This window comes from Oreochromis niloticus, linkage group LG23 (assembly GCF_001858045.2).
Source record: "Oreochromis niloticus isolate F11D_XX linkage group LG23, O_niloticus_UMD_NMBU, whole genome shotgun sequence".
Lineage (NCBI taxonomy): Eukaryota > Metazoa > Chordata > Actinopteri > Cichliformes > Cichlidae > Oreochromis > Oreochromis niloticus.
In genome coordinates this window covers 5,805,913-5,830,441 of record NC_031986.2, presented here as the reverse complement: position 1 = coordinate 5,830,441, position 24,529 = coordinate 5,805,913, and the positions used below count along the sequence as shown (strand labels likewise).

Genomic DNA, 24,529 nt, shown 5'->3' with positions numbered 1-24,529 from the left:
TCTGACCTCTGCTTCAAGATCAGTAGCTTGATCGGAAGGTCAAAGTAATAATAATTCTAGACAAGGCTATTTAAAACTATGTTTCCTACTGCTCTTGTTTGTATTGTATGTATATTGACTTATAGGGAGTGATGTATGGGGATTCCAGCTATCACACTTCTTTGGATCTCTGACCTCTTCTTGAGGTCAGATAAGATCAAAATTTAATAAAATGCCTTTTATCCTTAAAATCATGCTTAAAAATCAGCTGTTTTTACCAACATTTATTTCATTAGGACTTTGTTATGTACATTACAATAACAGGCTATAACCAGTTAAATATGTAACAATATGAATATCCTTGCACAATGTTCCTAAATAAGGATTTTTTTGGGGAAAACAAAATAAGGTTGTGATCAAAAACGTTTTAAATTTGATGTTGATTCCTAAACAATAAAACAGATTTTACTAAGTCATGAAATTAATGTGCTATATCCACATAAAAATAATCAAAATTATGTCAAGCCTTTTAAAATGGGTTTTAACAGAGCAAATAGCAAAACTCTCAGAGTGCTTCTTGTCACAATCCAGAGTTTTTCTTGCTGCTAAAAATGTTGTATTTCTCCTCTCTGTTGGCTCTTCCTCCAAAAATGCACAATCTGCGCTGTGTTGTTTTATTTTGAAAGTCATCATAGGAAGTTATCAGACATCATCCTGGCTCACTTCACACTGAGAGGTGCATCTTTGATTTCATGCAAAGGAAGCAGGAGCTGCAGGTTTGTGTTTTATTCAGTTTCTTAGACTGAGATTTTCTTTTAAATGTGACTGATGCAACAACAGGCTGTGTGTGTGTGTGTGTGTGTGTGTGTGTGTGTGTGTGTGTGTGTGTGTTTCATACTGAAAAGGATCATGTGGAATACTTTCCCGGAAACATCCTGACACTGAAGACACAAGGTAAGAAAACGACAACAAAAGCAAAACAAAGGTTAATCTTAATTTATTGTGGTAAAAGTCGCTTCAGGTTTTTATCAGAATTTCTGTTTTTACTTCACGACAAAACATCTCCAGCTAGAAACAAACCTCTTAATAAGCATGTCATGTGAAATATATCCCAGGTTCTTTTAGTGCAAGTACACATCATCTAAAATATATGAATGAACCAATCAGTGACCGAGTGTGAACGGTGAAGCTCAGTGAGAACCGCAGCAGTGTGCTTGTACAGTGTGTTTCAGTGTGCTTTTAGATGAGTGGGCTCGGTTCAGTACAGTCCACAGTGGGCAGAGAGGTTCATCAGTTCACATGAATGCTGGCAGTGGACCTTCTCCCCTCCTCCTCTCACTTTCATTCCTTTTCATCCCGTCCTCTTTCAAACTCGTCTTTTGTTCAGTACCGGTCTCTGCTTTCATCATTTGCCACTGACTTCCTCGTAAATGTCTGAAATCGGTGTCCATGTGTCAGACGTGTAGATGCTGTAAAAGAAGCAGATAAACACGGCCATGTAATGACAAGAAATGCAAAAGAGTGCGCTGATGAATCCCTGTTCTGTAGTGCAAGCATTCCCATTCCCTTGTCACTGTCCTTTCCCCCAGGATGTCTTGGCCCGCTCTGTACACTCAGTTGGTCGGGGCGAACCGTCATGCCACCAGCCTGGGTAAAATCTGGCTCTCTGTGCTTTTTATTTTCCGGGTCATGGTGCTGGTTGTTGCCGCGGAGAGCGTCTGGGGGGACGAGCAGTCTGACTTCACCTGCAATACATTGCAGGTAGGAAGTGTCCATTTTTACATCTGATCCACACATGGGATGTAAGTCATAATGACACTTATTTGTTAAAATAAGATTTGGGTTTTATTGTCTGAGCTTGAATTCTGCAGCTCAAAGAATCATTCTCTCACCCCCAGTTTGCAAAGAATACAGAATCTACTCTTCTCACTGGTTTTAACAGATTGCTTCTCTCCACTGGTTTCCTGTATGTCTAAGAACTGACTTCAAAGTTATACTGTAAAGTTTTATACTACATAAAGTATTAATAATCTAAAAAGTAGTCACTATCACCACTTAATATTTTTATTGTGCTTTTATTGTGTCGGGCACCACTCCTGTCGGCTAGAACAGGAAACGGAGACTCTGTGACAAGTTTAAATGACAGCTGAGTGATGGCATGGACCGCAGTATCAGAGGAGTGTTTCCAGCTCTTTGTTGAATTGGTGCCACGAAGAACAGTTCTGAAGGCAAAAACAGGTTCATCCCAGTACTTGTGAGGTGTAACTAACAAAGTCGCTGGTGAGTAGGGCTGCTCGATTATGGCAAAAATGATAATCACGATTATTTTCACTGAAATTGAGATCTCGATTATTTGACGATATTTATTTAACAATAACAATGTATTGAATAATGGCTTTAAAGATTGTCAAAAAATAATATAGAATAGTGTGCAAATACTGATTACAGTGGAAATGTTTGCAATATACAAAATAAATGAAAAATGTAAACATCTATGTTTAGTGAACTTCAAAATACTGCACAATATTTGATCCACGTCTGACTCCGCGAACCCATAATGTTTCCACACCACTGAAGTCGTTTTATCTCTCTTTTCAACCAACGGCATTCTTTCTTCAGCAGCCATTATCCTCTCCTCTCCAAATAACTTCTGCTTAGCTTTCCGAGCTTTCCGAGCTTCCCTCGGGTCCTCTTAATTGTTGTGACGTGTTCGAAACTAGGGCTGGGTATCGTCACTGATTTCTAGAATCGATTCGTTTCCGATTCACAAGGTCCCGAATCTATTCGATCCACGATTCGATTCAATTCGATTCGATTCAATTAAATTCGATTTGAATCTGGGAAATTTTGACAGTCAGAAATATTATAATTCAGATCAGTACATTTAAATATTTTTGTATTTATAAAAAGGAAGCTGACACACGCAAGACTTTATCAAAGGTGTGAGCGTCACATCAGATGCCTTTGTGTCAAAGTAGCTGAAGATAAAACACAGAAAAACATGAAGGTGGTTTTCCTGGCCTGGGATTTTATAAAAATATTCTGCAGTACATCAAAAACGAAAGAAAACCATTAATCAACATATGAACGTTACCTCTGACGTTACAGCGGTTTTATTAGAGACACGGCTAAGCGTTTTGCATTTTGCATAATTTTAAAAAGTTTAAATTTGTTCAAAATTGAACGGCAGAAATTAGGTTTTCTTTTCGGAAGTATGTAAAACGAAAAAAAAAAAAAAAAAACAGCGGCCGACAGCGCTGTAAACAACGGTAGACTTGTGCGTAACAAGCAAGCGAATAATGCAGAAAACAGATTTTTAGACGGGAAACTGTTCTTGAAGTACAGAGAGAGAGAGAGAGAGAGAGAGCTGTGCATGAAGTGTGATTTTTATCGCGGTGGAAGCAAAACAGTAAAAGTCAGAGTGATTTCATGACGATGTTTATGTGAAGCGTAGTTTGGATCTTCTTTTGCTGCTGGTTCAGTCAATATTGTTTGGAGAGAGATAAAACTAACAGCTTTAGAATCAGCGCAAAAAGGGCGTGAACACAAAGCGCGGACCCGCCGAAACATCAGAATCAGCGAGCTGTCGGCTTTCAGCTCCGACCGTGTCCGTGCAGTTGTTGTGCCAAAAAGTGATTGTCTGCCAGAAAGTGATTGCCGTCTGCGGGAGCGCGCGCAGCCGCTTAAAGCGGCAGCACCCGTCGGGTGAGAAAGGCGACATCTCACTGTTTCTGATCCGCAGGTCCGCGCTGTGTGTTTACGTCCTTGTGCAGAATCCGTGTACCTGCTCTCATTTACTGTCTTAGCTGTTTGGTGGTTGTTGAAATTTTGTGAGGTTTCACCTGAGATTCTGGCGTTTCGGGCAAAATAAATTTATATTAAAAAATCGATTCAGGATTTTAATGAATCGATTTCATGTTATCCAAGCCAGAATCGATTTTAATCGATGAATCGATTATTAAAACCCACCCCTATTCGAAATGCAGAGAGGTGCGCTCGATTTGCCACACGGAGCAGCGCGAGAGTAAAGCACGAGGGAGGTGCTAATAATCGGCTCAGTCATTTTTAATGATCGTTGAAAGCCCAGATTGTAATCTAGATTAAAATTCGATTAATTGAGCAGCCCTACTGGTGAGTTTAGTTACACAAAGACTATCTCAAAGCAGAACGATCTTGGCCTTTTAGCGTAAACTGTCCACAGGTACAAAGGTACAAACGTATGGACAAGACGTATAAGATGACACAGAGTGTGATAATTATTAGCAGCTTCCACCTACTTTTCACTCAGTAGCTGACCTTTGATTTCAGTGGACCAGGCAAAGAGATTAACTAAACACTGATGTTGTCATAATTGTGACGATCATGGTGGGTTTGTTTTCCCTCAGCCTGGCTGTGAAAACGTCTGCTATGATCAGTTCTTTCCCGTGTCCCACATCCGTCTCTGGTGTCTTCAGCTTGTCTTTGTCTCCACGCCAACACTCCTGGTTGCCATGTATGTGGCCTATCGTAACCACAGAGATAAGAGGAAGCTCCTTCAGGTGTGTGCGTTGTTTTATTATGATTACGGCAAAGTCATTGTGATGACAGACAAAATGATGATGTCATTTGGGGCAGCTGTGACAGAGACCTGATTTGCCCCCAATGCATTAATCAGTGTGTGTAAGTTAATATTAGATAAAAAGGCACTTAGGCATGTATGAATGTGTGTGTTTGGGTGAATGAGACTTGTAGTAGAAAGCTCTTTGAGTGCTCAAATTATCTCATCCTGTGCGACAGAGTCCTGGTAGAGCTGGGTTTCTCAGCGCAAAAGGCCAAGATGAGGAGTTGGAGACTCTGAAAAAGCGGAGGCTCCCAATAGCGGGTGCCCTCTGGTGGACATATGCCTGCAGCCTGGTGTTCAGGCTGCTGTTTGAAGCAGGATTCATGTAAGACCAGTGCTTCCTTTTTCCGTCAGTCTCAGATAGCTGTTGTGGTTTGATGGTATGATATCTGTGTCTCCAGGTATGCTCTGTATGTGGTGTATGATGGTTTCCAGATGCCACGGCTAGTGCAGTGTGATCAATGGCCATGTCCTAACCTGGTGGACTGCTTCATCTCACGTCCGACTGAGAAAACCATCTTCACTGTTTTCATGGCCACTACCTCATCTATCTGCATGGTCCTTAACGTGGCTGAACTTGTATATCTTGTCATCAAGGCTTTCACTAGGTAATAGTATTAATCAGACAGTCAGGTGATTAATCAGCTGATTGATGCAATTCTTTTTTGGATTATTTTGTTTTTGAGTTTTAAGCTGTGCATTCCATATGCACTTCTTTATATTATATATATATATTTATTTTTTCTTGCAGGGGTCTCTGTGATCAGAAGGAGAGGAAATTAGGCAGCAGAGAGAAGATGCGGATCAGGACTAACCAAAAGTCAGTTGTTTCAACCTGATTTTGAAATGTAGCAAGAAGACAGAGGGTGGAGAAGAAACTGATAAAAACATTGTCATTTTAGAGATATAATACATGTGTGAGAATCATAAATGTAAATACAACTCACAAATCGGACATTTTCGATGATACTCTGTAGAAAATCAAGGGGTGGAGAGGATGTTAGCATCTCAAAACTATACTTTCATGTTAAATGAGGTTGTATGTAGATAAGCTGTTTAACAAATAAAAATATAAATACATCATGTGTATTTAACTACATGCGTTTAATGTTGAGGTCATTTTAAATACTTTTTATTCTGTCCAATGTCCAGAATCATGTTCTATAAATTGTTTGTAGAAAGAAAAAAATGGGGACAGCTACAATTTCCTATGAGTACAAAACAAGCAGACCACCAGAAGGCAGTAATGTAAAGCAGCAGTCCCCAACCCCTGGGCCATGTCCTGGTTGAAAGGTCCTGATGAAAAGCCACTGGTGTACAAACATTTACAAAAAGTTGTATTTTTCATAATAATTAATTGAATGTAAAACTTCTCCAGATAACATTTAATCTTCTTTTCATTTTATTGGTTATGTAGTATATTCTTATGATATTTATGATGTTTGTGTTTAAAGGAATGAAAAAGACAAACCCATGAATTCTTTTGTTCTGTAATGAGGTACTGTACTCTGCTGACCCCTGCTGGTGAGCAACCAGGTCTGCAACAATTCCTTCCCCTGCCTACCCAGAGGGACTTTCCTTGGGTGACACAAAACTAAGTGATAACATAGGTGAATAGATGGTGTCACCCCATCCTTTGTAGTTGTTAAGAAGCAACAACAAAAAACTTGTTTTCTCGTACAGAAAAAGAAAAAACTTTGCAATGTTTTGGAGTGAAAAAAGGTTTTAAAAAAGCTACAGTGACATTTATAATTTATTTGTCTCTGCCAGCATTATTAAGACTGTGGGTGTTATTTATCACTCTACTTTTCACATTTATTGCAGTCAACATTTATACTATGAATCATTTAATCTCACATGAATACCAAGGTAGTCTTTTCTGTTTAAAAGATGTGAAAAATGGGCTATATGTCAGTGTTTAATTATAAGGCTCTCATTGGGTGGATAGAATTCATTTTATTCTTCACTGGTGCTCTGGGCCATATTAAGCTTGGCCACACGGCTGACTATTACTGCAAGATTTTCATGTCTGTACTAAGCTTGGAATAACTGATTTTAGTTTCTGCATTTTCTGCTTCTGTTTATATCGTTTTTGTCTTTACATTTGTATTTTGTTGTGTTTAATTTCTGTTATCCTGTATCTTTTATTATGAAAACTTGATGGTGTTTAATGCTTCTATTCTTTTAAATCATTTAAAATATCATCTTTGTAGGTGAGGTTTACCCTTAATGAGTAACTGAATGTAATTTACATGTAACTAAATGTCATGTATGTAATGTAACACTTTAACATGTAATTCCTTTTGGGGGCTAAAAAACTGTTGCAATATGAAGAACTTTTAGAAAGATGAGCTTACTTTTACACTTCCATTTTTGTCTATTTTTTTTCTGATTTCTCAATTTTTGACATCAGTAATCTTCCATATTGATGTTTATGTGTAATGACAGTAAAAAAGCTAGTAAGTTAGCTAATACCCAGACGGTGTTTTACCTCATACAGCATTCAAGAAAAAAGGAACAATCCAAATATATATTTTCCCCCTTATCAGAAGTTCTTAAAGAAAATTTTTGTCTGGTCAGGAATGTGATAGTTGCGTTGCACCACATATACACGCGCGCGCACTCAAACGCGCGCCTTCCCCTCACCACCCCCCTCGTGCGCCCCTTGCACGGGGACACCAATGTTTGACAGTGGCGGATGGCCTTGGCCACGCGGGACGCAGCCGCTGTGCTTCGCCTTCGCGGGACAGGTTCCACAGGCGCCCTTTTTTAGACTAGACTAGCCTCGCGTATTCTTCTTTTCTTTTTTCCTCCTTTTTTGTTGTTAACTTTCTCTCTCTGTTACTCTGTGTATTGCTCTCTCTGTCTCTCTCCCTCCCTTCTCCTCTTCTATCAATCTGCCTACTCTTCTCTTGGTTGCCCCGAGAACCTCCGTGGGACTAAAAGAAAAAAGAAGAGAAGGAGCGCGGTGCCTAACGGTAAGCAGGGTCACCGTAAAGTGATGCTGGAGGCTAAAGTGGGAGGGAAGAGGGATTATCATCTTTCCACCTGCTGGATTATCAGCACCTCTCATGGTGCGTTCACATCCATGTGGGAAAGACGGCAGACAGGAAGCCACAAATCCAAAGCAATATCGTCCAGGCTTAAATAATCTTTGGGAAAAAAGAATGCATTTTGTGGGGTTTTAGGCTAGATTTTGATACTTTAATTTAAAAAAGTTTTTTTTTTTAAAGGGTCATGGACAAGAAACTAATGGAAAACAGGCGGTAGGACTGTTTTTTGTTTTGTTTTGTTTTTAATAAATTTGAGGTCAACTGTAGGGAAGTTTACATTTTAATTTTGATGGCTATTTAAATGTAACCATTGCTTTTGTATAGGAGACACACTGTCTAATGTTACCACGAAAGGAAGAACCTTCCTGTAGTTTTTCTGCTTGTTGGAATTGTACTGTGTGACTTGCTGTAGTAAATGGAAGAAATAAGATGCTGCTACCAACCAGCCAACCAGCTGCTGAATTGATTATTTCCAAACTCTCTTTAGATGCTGTGTGCCATTCTATAAATCTCTGCACACTTTTAAAAAAAGACGTTTTTTGTACTTTTAGTATCTTAGGCAACTTTGGACCCATTTATTCACTTGTGTGTACAGTTACAAACTCTTTCCACATTTTTGGAATGGCACTTTTAGACATATATTTACATTTTTAATATATGTATCAAAAATATCTTCTTTGTGCTGGCAAACTGCATTTAATCATCTTCAGTACTATTCCACACCATGTGGAACTAATTGCTTAAACACTGAGCACAGTCCTCTCAAGTTTCTGGATATACACTAGGATAGCTGACTAACTGAGTAATGAACAGAATTGTCTTTGATTGTGACTGTGCATATTTTTAAAAGGATTTCGTTGTGCAAATGGCAGGCCAGGAGTTAACTGTTTGGGCTGTTTTAGCACAAAGACCTCTGATCCATCAAAAGCACACAGCAGCCAGAACAATATCCATCTGGCAGCTTCCCTATTGTCTGCCATGGCCGATGGTATTTCATCACGTCAACACATCATGTACATGTACACATACCACCGTTAGACTGGTGAATTTGTAGCCATTTGTCAGTTGAGAATATGTTTCACGTGTAAGACATCTGAAAAGTCTTTGTTATTTATTTATTTGTGTTTCTAAGCAGTTTTTTAAGAACACAGTTAAATCATGACCGCGATATTTCCTTTCTGTCTATGGAGCTTCCGTTCTCTCTCTTTCTCTTTTTTTTACTCAGTTGACCTACCTCTTATCAGACACAAATTCCTGGATTTACATTTTATTTTGGAAGTAAGTTACACAGTGGCGATATGCAGGAGTACAGAACACTGCTGAAACTTTAGAATGCATGTATATGTTTGTGTGCGTTCATATCAGTGAATCCCAGGCAAACATTTGCCCCCATCAGCATTCCTGGGATGTGATGAGTCCGGCATTCAACAGTGACAACCTGTTATTCACTCACTTCACTTCTCACAGATGGCCAGCCATTGTCCACTAACCAGCCAGTCTCGCATCACGCACACACATACCAGCACAAGTACACACAAATTTGGCACATCCAAAAGCAAATGTATACCATGGAATAACTATCAAACATTCAGACATGTGCAGTGCTACTGTGAGCATTGGATTGCACCAAAATGTCAGATGAAGAAAAAAGAGTGAAATTAATTCAAAGTAGTGATAAATGAACCCTTTTAAACTGCAGCTACCAATTCTTAGTAGTACACTTAGTTCAGAGTACTTGACTGTTCCGGGTCCTCTGTGAGACCTCTTTCTCCTTTTTCATGTAATTCCACATGGAATCTGTGAAGCTGAAACCTGGACTCTGTGAAGGTCCAACACATTCTCATTCCAAAACATAACATACCGACACTATGAGACAAATCGTCGGTATGTTACGCTTTCGGAGGCACGAGAACCGTTTGGAATGAACCTACACATGTAAATTTATTTTACGTTCTGATCATGCATCGCTTTGGAAAACACTATCTGATATGGTTAAGGTTAGGGTTAGGGCTGGAATACACGGCTGGAATGTGTGTTACCTCCGCGAGTGTCATTCTATTGGATTCCATCCACAATCTGGAGCGTATCATAGGGATGCGGAAGGTTACCTTTGAGATGCCTTGGGACGTGACAAATTGTAGTTATGTTACACGTTGGGAATGAGAATGCTCTGAAAGGTCATACCATACGCTGCCGAACTCAATTTAGCTTGTTCTTTATGTCTTATGCTATGTTTCTGGGGTTTTCATCATGCTGCAGAATTAATTTTGAAGTTATCACTCTATAGACCTGTGTGATTGATAATTTAAAATATCTGAACTGTTTAAAAAAATTTGGACAGTTCTTAGCACTGGTACTAATCCTAGCATCAGGTGAGGAGTAACAAGACCGTTTCCGATGCCATACTATAAATATATGGCATCATTTGTACCTACTGTGCACTAAAATGTTTCTGGTTAAGAAAAATATTCATATTGGCATCAGCATCAAAAAGCCCTGTATCCTTTTTTGTGTGATGTCTGTATGATGATAGCCTAAAAAGCTAACACAAAGCATTTTGTCTCTTCCTTCCAGATATAGTTTTTGTTCTGATTTCTGGTCAATGGATTTATCTCTGACAACACAACAATATTTTAGTAAGTCAGCTTAATTTTTCTTTTTTTCAAAACAATCCAACTTATTTGAAATTTTATTTTGAAGTCTTTTCTCTTCTTGATTTTAGCATTGAAGTTCGAAAGTAGTTATGCTTTCTGTGCTCAGTTGAAAAGAGCTTTTTGGGCAGCAGCCAAGTTTTTGTAAAATTTCACAGTGAAACACCAAGGTTTAAATGGTAAAAAAATATTTCTTGGTATTGTAAGGCAAGATACTGCTTGAGATGTTCATGCAGTTATTTTGTTGGTAAGTATTAACAGCACTCGTTTATATGAAGCAATATTTCAGAATATCAAAGAATTTTGTTTTTGATGATGATAGCCTTTATATTGTAAGGTCTTTACCTTACAATATAAAGCACCTTGAGACAATTACTGTTGAGATATAAATAAAATTTAATGGAATTAAACTAAATATACACTGTTAAAAAAAACATCTTAAAACAGTAATATTCTGGCAGCTGGGGCGCCAAAATACTACCGTAAAATAACAGAAAATAACTTCCTCATAAAAATACGGTTATTTCCAGTAATGACAATACAGTTTGTTGTGCTAATTTTACATGGGATCTTGCCTTTTCCAAGTGCTTTTAGACATTAAATTAGGAACATTTTAACGTGATTAAACAATGAAATTACCTATAAACAAGGTCAATGAATGTGGCAATATGAATCATAATACGTAAATGTACAGAAATATACAGTTAACAGTTGGTTTAAATAATAATGGATTGCATGCCCTGGGACAGACTGACAGAGGCGAGGCTGCCATATCGCACCATCGGCCCCTCTGGCCATCACCAGTAGGCGGTAGGTGAAGAGTCTTGACCAAGGACACAACGACCGAGAGTGTCCGAGCCGGGGCTCGAACCGGCAACCTTCTGATCACAAGGCAAACTACCAGCTCTTGAGCCACGATCGCCCTAAATAGCAATGCTAATAATACTTATGTGATGTAACAGAAGCTTACAGGAATCATGTTATATACTTTTCCATAGCATCACATTTGAATTCAACAGTTCAATCTTTCAAATAACGGACAGATATTTGTGAAATCATGATACATTTGTGAATGTATTTTAACAATCTAAATATGCATATGTACAGACATACATTTAATAAACATGAAAATTATGTTTTATTACATTACAGTGATTTAACGTTAATCGACATTTGAAATGTGAAGTCACAGTCTATTTACGTAACTTTAATGATATTCTAGAAGAACAGAACAAAACTGTAAAATGCACAGTAGAATACTTCTATATTAGGATTTTTTCCTACAGTGCAGCCATACCCGCCACCTTGTGGTTGTTAGTTCACATTCATTGGCTGATGCTTAGCGTCATGTTATTATGTGTCCCAACATCCAATGGCATGTCACATTGTTTTCATGGCCACACCCTCACCCCAGGTGCAGAGGCCTATTTCTGTTCAGGAATGTTGTGAATACTTTGAGATTTATATTAATTGCATTTCCTACCTCTACATTTATTTTTTAAAATATATAATTAGCACAGCGTGGCCGTGCAATGTTTTATATGTTTTTTTTAGTTTTTATTCCTATTAATTATATTTTCACTTGTTACCTCTGAATTATTGAATCAGACCTAGATGACATGAAATTTTCAGCAAAATTATAATTCAAATACTCCTTTAATTATTGATTATTCTCATTAATTTTCGATCATTTTATATATTTTTCCATAGTATTACATTTGAATTTAACAGATCATTCTCTCACATAACAGACAAATATTTGTGAAATTATGATACATTTCTGAATGTATTTTTACAATCTAAATATGCATATGTAAAAAAAAAAAAAATTTAAAAAACAAGTTAATTGTGTTTTACTATATTTACAGTGATGTTATGTTATTTTACATTTGACATGTAAAATCACAGTCTACTTGTGTAAATTTAATGATATTCTAGAAAAACAGTACAAAACTGTAAAATATACAGTAAGATACTTTGACATTACTATTTTTTGGAACAGTGTATGAATAACTGTGGCTTAGATGAATACTTTCAAAAACTTCTAGGCTAAAGACTTTATAGATGAACTGTCCGTTAGATCTCATTAGGACTCACTAGTCTGTGTTTGACACAGACTAAAAAGGGAACAATACTAGTTCTTTATGTTTTCATGGAAAAGAAGTGTCAAACTGATTACAGGACGAGAAAGCGAATGTTTGGCATAAGAAAAAAGGGAAACAGACTGACAGAGATTGAATGATTCCTCATAAACGTCATGGAAAATACACTCACCGAACACTTGATTAGGACACTTGCTAGTACTGATTTTCAGAACTGGCTTAATTCTTTGTGAATTCAACAAGATGCTGTATACATTCCTCAGAGATTTAGATACATATTGACATGATTTTCTGTGATGAGACACACACACACACACACCTACAATCAGACATAGAGACACAAGGTAAAACAGTATCAGCCATAAAAGTTCAGATAAAACCCTAAATACTGACTTTCTGTTGTATTGTTCTTTAATTGACTTTTTATTGTTCACCACAGACTCTCATGTCTCTTTGTAGGCTAGAAAACTGAGAGAAGCATGGGTGACTGGAGTTTTCTAGGGCGACTGCTGGAGAATGCTCAAGAACACTCCACTGTGATTGGAAAGGTGACCGACTATTGATAACAAAAACATTATCTGTTAAACATATTAAGCTTACCTTTTGATGATTTTCACTGTATTTCCTTTTCATAGAACTTTTGATACGCCAACATTGTTGATGACATTTTCTGGTTTTCAGTTTGGTAAAAGGCAGACCATACTGACACTGTGGAGAAACCACAAGCTTTAGTTACCCTCTGCATTATCCAGGAAGTACTAACTACTGTGTTTCTAACTGTCATGTTTGTCCGAACCAGGTTTGGCTCACAGTACTCTTCATCTTTCGAATTTTGGTGCTGGGTGCAGCAGCTGAAGAAGTTTGGGGTGACGAGCAATCAGACTTTACCTGTAACACACAGCAGCCCGGTTGCGAGAACGTTTGCTACGACGAGGCATTTCCCATCTCCCACATCCGTTTCTGGGTGCTGCAGATCATCTTTGTCTCCACACCAACCCTCATCTACCTGGGCCATGTACTACACATTGTCCGCATGGAGGAGAAGAGGAGGGAGAGGGAAGAGGAGCTCAGAAAGGCCGGACGACACCAGGACGACCATGATCCTCTCTATCACAATGGAGTTGGTGATGGTGGAGGGAAAAAGGAGAAACCCCCAATTCGTGATGAACATGGAAAAATCAGGATACGCGGGGCATTATTGAGGACCTACATCTTCAACATAATATTCAAGACTCTGTTTGAAGTGGGCTTCATTCTAGGGCAGTACTTCCTGTATGGATTCCAGCTGAGGCCTCTCTATAAATGTGGCCGCTGGCCCTGCCCCAATACTGTGGACTGCTTCATCTCCAGGTAAGAAAGTCCAGTTTTATTGTTTTGCATCACAATCAAAGTTTTTTTTCTTTGTGTCTTGGTTTAATTATTCTTCATTATACTCTGCACATACATCCTGTCACTTAGTTATATTTACTAAATCTATCACACTCTATGTTCTTGTACAACACTAATAGTCTAAACAACACCCCACATAGTAAAATTGGTATGGCCCAGATCTGGCCCACACAATGTGCTTACACATGGCCCACATACCGCAAAGAATGACGGCCCTTTGGTGGCCGAAATCAGGTTGGCCAGATGTGGCCCACACATAGGCCAGCACAGGGCCAGTTGCAGACACACTGGTGTTCCTGTGCTGGCCCAGAACAGTTTCAGCTTTGGCCCCAGATATCAGCCTAATGTGTACCTTAATCAAGCCATGTAATAACAACATGTACCGGAACATAATAGTGCAAAAGTAACATGACGAAACTCTGTTCACACAGTGAATGGACTGATTCTTATATAACACTTTTCTGCTCTCCCAGATTACTCAAAGTGCTCCACATTCCACAATCACACACTTTCTCTAAACTGAGTGCTTCCTAACTACATTCATACTCTTGACATGGAGACTTGAGGAGTCAGGGATTAAACCACTAACCTTCTGATCAGTAGGTGACCTGCTCTACCTCCTGAGCTACAGCCACCCAGTGATAAACATGAGTAAAACCTCACTAGGTTTTGGATAAAGTGTACACTCACAAACCTGTCAAACCTGCATTTGAAGCATTGGCTACCATAGCAGTGTAGTATTGCAACATGGCATTTGGGTCTTCTAACTAAAATAGGAAAATAGGAACATAAATAGTGGCATCATTGTCAGACCTGGCCCACATCTGGTTGACATACACCCTGCCATGACACCAGTCAGTCAGAAGTGCCAGCTTGATGCCAGATCTGGGCCACATACATCAAACCACAATCGAGCCAGATGTAGCATGCCATCACATAGACAGTGCCATCTACGCCAAGCCTGGCCCCTATCTGGATGACATACCACTTACCATGCCAGAAGTCAGCCAGCAGTGCCAGCTTGACACCAGGGCCAGACCTGTCTGCGATGTGGGACCTTTTGTTTCTAAATGAAAAAGAGCAATTCTGCATGCAGAAATGGGCGGTATGTTGTAATGCGGCTGGCATTGCAGTTTGGTCAGTTGTAGTGTTGTGGCTAATAGACTGCTTCAAAGAGTTGAAAGAAAACAACAATTTATATTCCTGTCTCCAACAGGGTTGCCACATTACTAGAATTTTGATACCCAATACCATTTTAATACCACGGGGGCAAAAAAACAAACAAATTAAGAATCATTTTTTCTTACAAAGACTGATAGTGCAAAAATAAAAAAAGACAAGGTTATCCGAGGTTGTGCTGGGCTTTTGATCATTTGGAACCACTTTATTTTCTCTAAAATAACTGAAAATAAAGTGCTCTGCTACTGGAGGAGGTACAAATAATGAGCTACAAATAAAGCTTTAGTGGCTTTGTCTTGCTTAGCATCTTTCAAATGTCCATGCTCAGCTGGGTGTGAGTGGTTTAAGTGTCTGATTAGGCCTGTTTTTAAGAAGCTTTTCGCGCTGGTCCTCCTACAGCTTACTTTGGCGAACTTTGTGTTTTCACTCACATTGAAGCGCTTCTATGCTGATGACATGCTAGTGTGTGGCTGTGAGTCTGACTATTTGCTCTACGTGTGTTGCACATGCGTGAAACAAACCAGCCCATAAATAAACAAGGCTGATGGGCTTGTTACCAATCTGGGCCATGGCCACTGAAATATACACACTGTTTTAAAGACGTGACACTAATGTTAGTTAAAATTATACTCGAAGCTAAATTACATTTATACATGAGCACATAATACTGTTAAAAACATTAAGGGGCCAGCTTGGCTAAAGGTTAAAATAGTTAAGTCAGTATTTATAAATAAACAAAATGCTCTTAACACTCAGTATCAGACGGGTTGTATCATGTTTGTATGTTGTATGGTGTCAATAATATGGTGTCAATAATCAATAACCTTAGCATGGTCAAATCAAATCTTTTGTTTGTAAGTGGCAGCCAATGTGAATCAAGGCAAAGGGCTTAAAGAGAAGCCTTATTTCAATATGTGGATGAATCTAGGGATGCAAAAAGGCTCAAGGATTATTTTGAATTATTTTGAACGGACAATCATGCAAAACTACTCTAGGAGAGACCCCCAGTTGGAAGTACAGCGTTACCTGAGTACCTGAGTATAATAAGGTCAGTTTCAGTTAACACAAGAGAATTTTGTGTTTACAGAGGGAGTCTAAAGTAAAAGGACACAGTATGAACAAAAAAGTCAATACCATCACTATCAATGTGAAGGGCATGGGACTACAGAATTAATATTATATTGTATAGGTAGTATATTGAATAGTAAGGAGCTAGTTGCTTGAGTCTATGAAGATATTGTTCAAATATTAACATTTTTGCCCTTGTGGGTTATTTAAAAATGATTATTACCAAGTGTACCCACTGCAGCCTTTTGCCCATCGCTGAGAATGAGAACAATGAGAAATCCAATAATAACACTGGATTTTCTTCCTTCTTCTTCTTTTAATGTTACATTTCCTATTATACACTGGTGTGATTTGTTAATCACAACCTCTTTTTGTTCCTCTGTTGCCATAGGCCCACTGAAAAGACAATCTTCATCATCTTTATGCTGGTCGTTGCCTGTGTCTCTTTGGTCCTCAACCTGCTGGAGATCTATCACCTAGGCTGGAAGAAAGTAAAGCGAGGGGTCACCAATGAGTTTGCACCTGATAGCGAGTCACTGATTATGGCTGAAGATGAGCCCACAGACGCAGAGACGAGCCCTGAGCAGACCTCTCCGTTGGTGCTCGACTGTCTGCCGGCATTCGGCAGCGTGAGTGTGATGGGAGACGGGGCAGCTGAGGGAGGGGCCTACAGCCCACCAGAGTCTTTCCCTACTGTGACCTCCTTAAACGCTGCAACCACCCCTGTGCCTGCCGGGATGAAGATGGACAGCACGATGTTCCACCCAGATGACTTTTTGTTGGATGCTGCTTCTTTTTACAGCAGCGGTGAGAAAGTGGGCGTTGGAAGTCAAGGACAGCTGGTAGCGATGGAGCAGAACTGGAACAACATGGTGCTGGAAGTCCACAATCTGAATGGAAAAAATTCAGCCTCAGCCTCCTCCTCTCCTCAAGTTGAAAAGACCCCAACACCAGAGGAGCAGCAATCTGCATTTCCCACACTTCCGCGCAACACCCCTCTTTCTTCTCTCATGCCAAAGGAGACGGCAATGAAAGAGGAAACCACTGTCATCACAGCACCTTCTAAGGTCCTGCACAATGACTTCACTGTGGTAACCAGAGCGGAGATGCATCAGCCTCCTGCTGCTGCGGGGACAGACAACCGCAAGCCAAGTCGGGCCAGCAAGAGTGGCGGTGGACGAGCTCGCCCCGATGACCTGGCCGTGTAGCTAAAACACACACTCACTCACACTTTTACCCAACTATGCATGCATGCTCTATACACAGAGAGAGCCTACACATGCTTTTTTTTCTTTTAATATGCACTGCAGCATAAAACCACACCTAAGCATGCACTTCAGTATGAGCCTGATGCCTGCTGGAGTTGGCTGCTTAGTTTATAGTCAACACTGCGAATCTGAAACAGGGATAAAAAAAAAAAAAGTCTTTCTGTCATATGGAAGACAACATCTTGATGCCCCACATAGATATCGACAACATTAGGGTATGTCCACATTAGTTTCTTAACGTGTAAGTTTTCAGTTCAAAGGAGGTTCAAATTGTTTAGAGTAATGGCTGTGCGCATGGGGGTCCATTTTTTTTTCATTTACAAACATATAAAAACATCCAGATTATTTTAATTTTACTTTTTAACTATTAGGTTTAGAGGCTAAATTAAATAGGAACTGGCACGTTTTCAGCTTCATTTCAACTAATTAAACAGCCTACTGTGGTAATGTCATTACCAAGCATTCAGCTCACAATGAGAAGGAGATTAGATGGTTAATAGCACTCTTGTGTCAGTATAATAATGATGAAGCTAAAGAGAGAAGTCATTAGGCTAAGCTTAGCATACTGAGTTAACACAGAGGGAAAAAGTTACCACTTCATAATAAACAGCTCTAAAATGTATTCATAATACATTTGTGTTAGTTTAATACAAATAGAAAAAATGAAAAGAGCATTTGTTTGTTTCCATCACAGTATTAATCTTCCAAGAATCAATCAAACAACCCAGATGCATCATAGCAGATAGTTTCTATTATACTGCTTTTTCCAGTCAAACTACTGTATATTAAAGATGGCACTAGCCACTGTGATGGCCAAAGAAACTATATCTTTTGTATATAGATTTTCGAGACCAAAAATCTTATCAGGCCATGGTTGTCATTCCAGCTTAGAGTTTTCAGGAATTTTCCTGTAGCCATGATATTGCCCACTGAAAAAAGTATCACCCCCAGCCAATTTAAGCTAATCATATCAAATCCATTGTTTTAGTAGTTTACTGACACAAAGACAGAAATGCACAAGTCAATTTTACTGCTACTTAATTTTGCTTCTCTGGCCATTCTCTCACTCCTCTTTGACAAAAGATAAATAATACAGAATAAGAAATCTAGATGACATTTAATGTAACTGCACACATCACATATGCACACTTAAAATATCCACACAGCCAGCAAAAATACAAATAAGGAAAGGTTATTGTGATGATGATGATGACTGGACCTACTAATAAGTTTTTGTGCAGTTTTTTATTTTCATCTTTCTTTTATTTCTTTCCTGTGAGACATCAGAGGAAAGGTTTGCACTTTTGTTTCTTGAGCTTTAATTTTCTTGTGATGTGATGGTGGAGCTGAAGTGTCGTAAGTGTGTAGAACTTGTCCATCTCTGTGTACGCTCTCTACACAGCCTGTAGTTTTAATAAATAGAGGGATTCACAGCATTAGGAAATAGCAGGTGACCATAAAGCAGGCCCACCCAGAGATGTAGTTTTAAGGCTTTACAGGCTGTGTGTGTGTCTGCATTTAGGTATATTTATAATGTTTCATGTTTACAAAATAATATCTCTGCAGTTACATCAGGGTAAACTATATATAAATATGTAAATACTTAATAATTAACAGCATTGATATTCACGACAAGACTTTATACAGAACTACCTATGTTTATAAAAAGTTTGTCTCTGATCAAGCTGCAGTTTTACATAAGAAACCAAGAACCATAAATGCTTTAACATTTTACTGACTTTGAGCCAAAGTTTGTCACTATGCAAAACCCCTTAGCATAAGAGTTGAGTCGCCTAATAAGACAGTATTTCAAAGTTCCTTACTGAACAGGTTTAAGTTTTGCAGCTTGAACTGAGTATAAAAACTGCCTTCTTTCTGCTGGTTGTGTTTGCAGTGTGGCACAGAAGTGCTGAGTTCCCTGGAGCTGTTTTGTTTAGGAGGACTCTTAAGTTAATTTTCTAGATGAGCTGTAGATTATGCTGTAGCTCTTAGATTTTTTTGAGAGAAAAGAAAGCAATATGATCTAAGAAGTGTTCATTTTTACTTTGCTGTTAGTACTTAACACATCCCACATAGGAATGTTCATTTATGTCCTGTTTTTCTATTAATTCCTGCCAGATTAAAAACACAAGAAAACATACGGATAATGGTTTATGCATTCTAAGTTGTTATGTTGCTTATTAGTAACTTCCCTAAAGCTTTAATTTATCCAATTTTATCCATTGGGGGGAAAAAAGTCAGCCTTGCATCAGGACAGCAGGAGAGAGTGGTTTGGAGCAAACTGTGTTTTGTGTTTTTGCAACTTTGTGTTCCTCTATGAACAGATTTGAGTTGCTTATAAATGACATGCTTGAAAAAAATGCAACCTACCAAAGAACAGTCAGTGATAACCATTTGAATTTAAACACTTCTTCCTCATATACTTCACAGCTCAAGTTCCTTAAGTAATGCTCATATACTGAAACAAAATGCATAAACGTAGATCTAGTGATTGTTCGATAATCTGCATTCATTTCAGTTTGAAAAGGTTCATATTTTACACTTTTAGGATGGCGTAGACATGGTGTAGTGGATAAAGTCAACTTAATATTCTTAGTAAAACTAAGTTCTAAATTTCCAGAATAAACTGAATGTTGCGGATGTTGTGCCTGGAATCTGCTGGAGCCAATTTTCCAGTTTTAGGGTTACAGCTCCTTCCATTCCTTTCCTATTGCAGTTGTTCCTTCAGTACTTCTCTGTTTTCATAAGCGCTTTCTTCCTGATGTTTCTATCTGCGGGCATTGCCACATTTATCACGATTGCAGTCTTCTGCTCCTTTTCAACCACCGCTATGCCTGGTTGGTTGGCCAGCATCTGCTTGTCTGGAACTCCAAGTCCCACGGGACCTTCGACCTGTTGTTCTCAGTCACCTTTGGCGGTGTTTTCCCATCAGGACTTGGGGACTTCTAGTCCATATGCAGCACAGATGCTCCTGTACGCCATCCAAGCAACTTGGTTGTGCCTCTCAGTGTAAAGCCCCAGCTTGCACCTTACATCCTGCTAATATGTGGTGGATAGTCTCCTGGGCACCTTTGAACAGGCTGCAACTTGGGACCTGTTGGCGGTGGTAGGCTCCTTCCTCTCTGGATCTGGTGCTTAGGGGCTGTTCTTGTGCTGCCATGATCAGTGCCTCTGTGCTGTCCCTTAGGCCGGCCTTTTCTTTCAATGGTTCATCCCATGCAGCGGCTTGGTCGTCCATCGCCCTCTGTCTTCAGCTGCCAGAGGCATTCTTGCAGCTGCTTATCTCGAGGGTCCATCCTCTTGATGTATTTGTGGATGCTCCATGTTTCATCCTGGACTGTGGATTTGACACTCACTAATCCTCCCCTTCCCTTTTCCGTTGCTCAGAGAGCCTTAGGGGTTTGCCTCAGGGCTTTGGAACAATAGGGTCTGACCTATTGTTCCAAAGATGCTAATGCTGCTACTAGACTAGACTGCTAGCTAATATATTATATATAGCTACCCTTGCTCCCAGGCATATTGATTAGCACAACTACCTATCTTGTGGATTTACAGATAGGCCTACACAGATAAATAGCGCTTGAATTGGATCTGCTGGATTGTTTGTCTAGTATAAATTAAAAAATATATAGCAAATGCGGTTGTTTCCCCGAAATACAATATCCCTTGCAAGCATCTACCACCTTCATGGTACAAACCAGAGGCCTTTTCAGACATTAACTATGTCACATTTCAGGTTTCATCAATCTGTAAAAGTGATGACATCCTTAGGGTATTTTTATAATGGCCTGATACCAATATCGATATCAAAACAGTTAAGGAGAATGCCACAGTACTTGCCAAATATTTGCTATTCGCTGGAGATAGGACATGCCTCAAGTGACATTGAATCTGTTCGTAGAGTTTTACCTCTGTTTTATTTGACTATGATGTGATCGCAGTCATTAAGTTTGTGATTAAGAATGTATTTCTTGTAAAACTAGATGGCATCAGACCATTGATGGGGTCACCCACAGGTTCATTTTTGGAACTTTTCAAAGAGTTCCATCTTGTTATGAGTTCAACTCCTAAACTGCATAAATGAACATAAGAAACAAGGTGATAAATTAGAAACAATATACTGTGAAAGGAACTTGTTCTACATAATTGTAGTTAAGAGCAAATAATTTTGTAATGCATAAAATAAGCCCCGCATAAATGGTGTTTGTGGATAGAGTTTATGTCTCTGATCAAGTTTGGATGACAATAAATTCGGTGCACTGTAGATGCTGAACGACTTAATCTATTCTTAGAGAGGAAGTTGCCAGTTGTGATGTGTTGATTTAACCAAACCAAAGAAATATCTACCAAAGAGATAATACAATACAGAAAATACATTATGTTAGAGTTTCTTTTAAAAAGATGACTTTTTGAAATAAGGTATTATCTTTTTTTTATTGCTGAAATGTTTTTTTTTCTAACTTTGTTGTATCAAGTTGTTCTTAGTATCTTTGACATGTAGGTAAAGTTTTGCACAGTTAGATAGTTATAAAGACATGGAAATATTTAGAGAGAAGCAAAAATCAGAAGGGTTTCATATAAAGAGGGATATATGAACATATTTAGTTTATTTGTGGAAATAACAAACACAATTAGACTTGGAATGGACGAGAAATGAAACTAAAGTGATATTTTTCTGTCCTGAAAATGGTTGAAGAGATGTTGGCTCTACCTTTTACCAGTGGATGTACCATGAATCAAAGACTTTCTGATGGGAAATAATAAAGATTGTATGATGGACTTATCATCGACACAAGCAGGAGCAGACACAGAACAACCCCTGCGACTACTCCCACTGTAAAATGATTGTCTTTGAAGAGAAGTGCCTTTTGTCTGAACCTTTTGTTGAAGAACATGTTGATGTAAATGTTGATTTACCTCAGATGTTTACAGAACTGTTACTCAATAAACATTTTGTACCATACCTATATTTGTTGCTTGTTTTGGAATATTTTGGGGTCCAGAGCAATGTTGCCAATTGATTTCAATGGAAAGTAGTTCAAACTTAGCCTAACCTGGTTCTGCTAGAGGTTTCTTCCTGGTAAAAAGTCCTTGGTCATTGGGGTTGTATGATTGTTGGGATTTTTTCCAATATTTTAGGGTCTTTACTTTACAAAGCCTTGAGGCAACTGTTGTGAATTGGTGCTATATGAATAAAACTGAATTGAACTGAGAGTGCTAATTAGCATATTCATGTTTTGTTGTCTAGTTATTTCCAAGCTCCAAGGGAACACTTAAAGATTCTTTAATTAAATTTTTGGTGATACTTTGAATCTAACCCTCAGTGATTATACATAGTCCCCCATTTTCAATTGGACAAGCAAAGATCATTTTAAGTGCAAGTGCGAGTTTTTTTTTTTTTTTTTTTTTTAACATTTTTTAAATTAAAATCTTGTGCAGTCAATGATTCCCTGAAGTCTGGAACCCTTGGACTGATCACCATATGTTGTGCTTGATACCTTGAGATACTCTTTCAGACCTTTTACTGCATCTGCCATCACTGTTTGTGAGCCTTTTTTGCATCCAGCTGGGTCTTTTTTAACTGAAAAACATGCTCATCATATTTGCACTTTCCCTTCCAATCAGTTTTGCAGACTTTGTTTGAATCTGAACAGACAGTGTGCCATGTAAGCTTTAGAACACATCATCAAAAGTACTAGTGATGTCCATGCTATAACATAACTATAACACTGCCTCCACAGCCTGTTCTCATTCCCGAGGAGTAATCTAATGACAATTTGTCAAGTCTTGCAGCGTTCCTCAGGAACGCGAAAGGTGACCGTCCGCGTCCGCGTTCTTATGCTACACGCCGGGTTATGGATGAAATACACGTTCCAGCCATGTATTCCAGCCCTAACCCTAACCATAACCTCATCTCTAACCTTAACTAGCACTCTAATGACGTTAGATAGTGTATTCCAAAGCGATTTAATCGAAACGAACATACATGTGTAGATTCATTCCAAACGGTTCTCATGTTTTCTAATCTCGTAATATAGGGACGTGTTGGGTGCCATAAAAGCGTAATATGTTGACTATTTTTCACCTAGCGTAAAATGTTACGCTTTGGGAGTGAGAACGTGTTGGCCTCCATCAAGTTTGATAGATGACTTGGTTTGATAGATCAAACCATAAGTGCAAATGGAGCCAATAATTGGGATCGATAGACAAGCAGACTAACATTCTAAAGAATTGGAATACTGGGAACCAGTTCTCGATTCCCATCCCTACTTCTGTGGTATTTCAGGCCACAGAAGATGTCTTCACTTTGACAGATTTAAGTGATTTCTTAATTCAACAGGTGTGATAGTAATCAGTCCTGGGTGTGGCTAGTGGAACTGAAGTCAGCTTTTAAAAAAATGTAGTTAATTCATGGGGGCAGTTACTTTTTCAAATAGGGCCAATAAATTAAATCATCATTTAAAAACTGCATTTTGGATTTACTCGGGTTTTCTTTGACTAATAATAAAATGTATGTTATGACCCAAAACATGACAGTGTGACAATTATGCAAATTCTAAGCAACCAGGAAGGGGGCAAATACTTTTCCACATCACTGTAAAATCAACTGTGGTGGTGTACAGATGCAAAATTACAAAAGTTGTGTCGTTATCCAAAAATGTATGAACCTAATTATGTTCTAGCAGTCTCTAGGCAAAATGTGAGATAGAAAAAAAAGCAATCTATTAGTTTGTATATGTATGATATTGTATGATATCTATTGCTGAGACTGAGGAGCTTCATTTGAAGTCAAGTCATTTGACATTTGGAGTCATGTGGTGAAACAAACAACATACAACTTAATGGAAAGGATAGGCCCACTGACACAAGTATAGCTAAGACAGTGTATTCCTAGTCTAAATCTAATTGAGTCCTTTTCTTTTAATTACAACTATTATCACAAATCAAGTAACTCAGTTGAAGTGTAAAAATATGTATCAGGTATGAACTGTGCTCTCTGCCAAGTGGCAAAATAGTTCTCTCCACCTGCAATCCCTCTAAATACAGGAAATGGAAAATATATATGTTTATTTGCATGTGTCTTTTGAAAGTCATAACTCACCATGACTCCATTTGTATTTATACAAATAAATAAATATTAGAAAAACAAAAACTCCTGCTTCAGCTCAGGAAGCTCTCTCAGTTAAATGCAAATGTGCAGTGCTAGAGAGCGGAACAAAAACTGGTCTAAAAGAAGCCA

General features: G+C 38.6%; 2 protein-coding genes and 1 long non-coding RNA gene across 3 annotated transcripts; 2 read left to right on the top strand and 1 right to left on the bottom strand.

Annotated features, from left to right (window-relative positions):
- Nucleotides 1-694: 694 nt before the first annotated feature.
- On the top strand, nucleotides 695-7,097 carry LOC100702970 (gap junction beta-2 protein). Its single transcript, XM_005449954.3, has 7 exons — nucleotides 695-755; nucleotides 885-933; nucleotides 1,569-1,740; nucleotides 4,365-4,517; nucleotides 4,756-4,904; nucleotides 4,981-5,187; nucleotides 5,331-7,097. The coding sequence occupies exons 3-7, from the start codon at nucleotides 1,570-1,572 to the stop codon at nucleotides 5,416-5,418; spliced, it is 768 nt and encodes a 255-aa protein (XP_005450011.1). The 5' UTR covers nucleotides 695-755; nucleotides 885-933; nucleotide 1,569; the 3' UTR covers nucleotides 5,419-7,097.
- LOC109197074 (uncharacterized) lies at nucleotides 953-13,659 on the bottom strand. The gene is made up of 3 exons (XR_002058370.2): nucleotides 13,274-13,659; nucleotides 12,986-13,093; nucleotides 953-1,724 (listed from the first exon to the last, which is right to left on the bottom strand). It is a non-coding gene; the product is annotated as an uncharacterized LOC109197074 (long non-coding RNA).
- On the top strand, nucleotides 7,224-22,421 carry LOC100702701 (gap junction alpha-3 protein). The gene is made up of 5 exons (XM_003440894.5): nucleotides 7,224-7,557; nucleotides 10,207-10,268; nucleotides 12,845-12,933; nucleotides 13,185-13,735; nucleotides 16,413-22,421. The coding sequence occupies exons 3-5, from the start codon at nucleotides 12,865-12,867 to the stop codon at nucleotides 17,227-17,229; spliced, it is 1,437 nt and encodes a 478-aa protein (XP_003440942.1). The 5' UTR covers nucleotides 7,224-7,557; nucleotides 10,207-10,268; nucleotides 12,845-12,864; the 3' UTR covers nucleotides 17,230-22,421.
- Nucleotides 22,422-24,529: the final 2,108 nt, after the last annotated feature.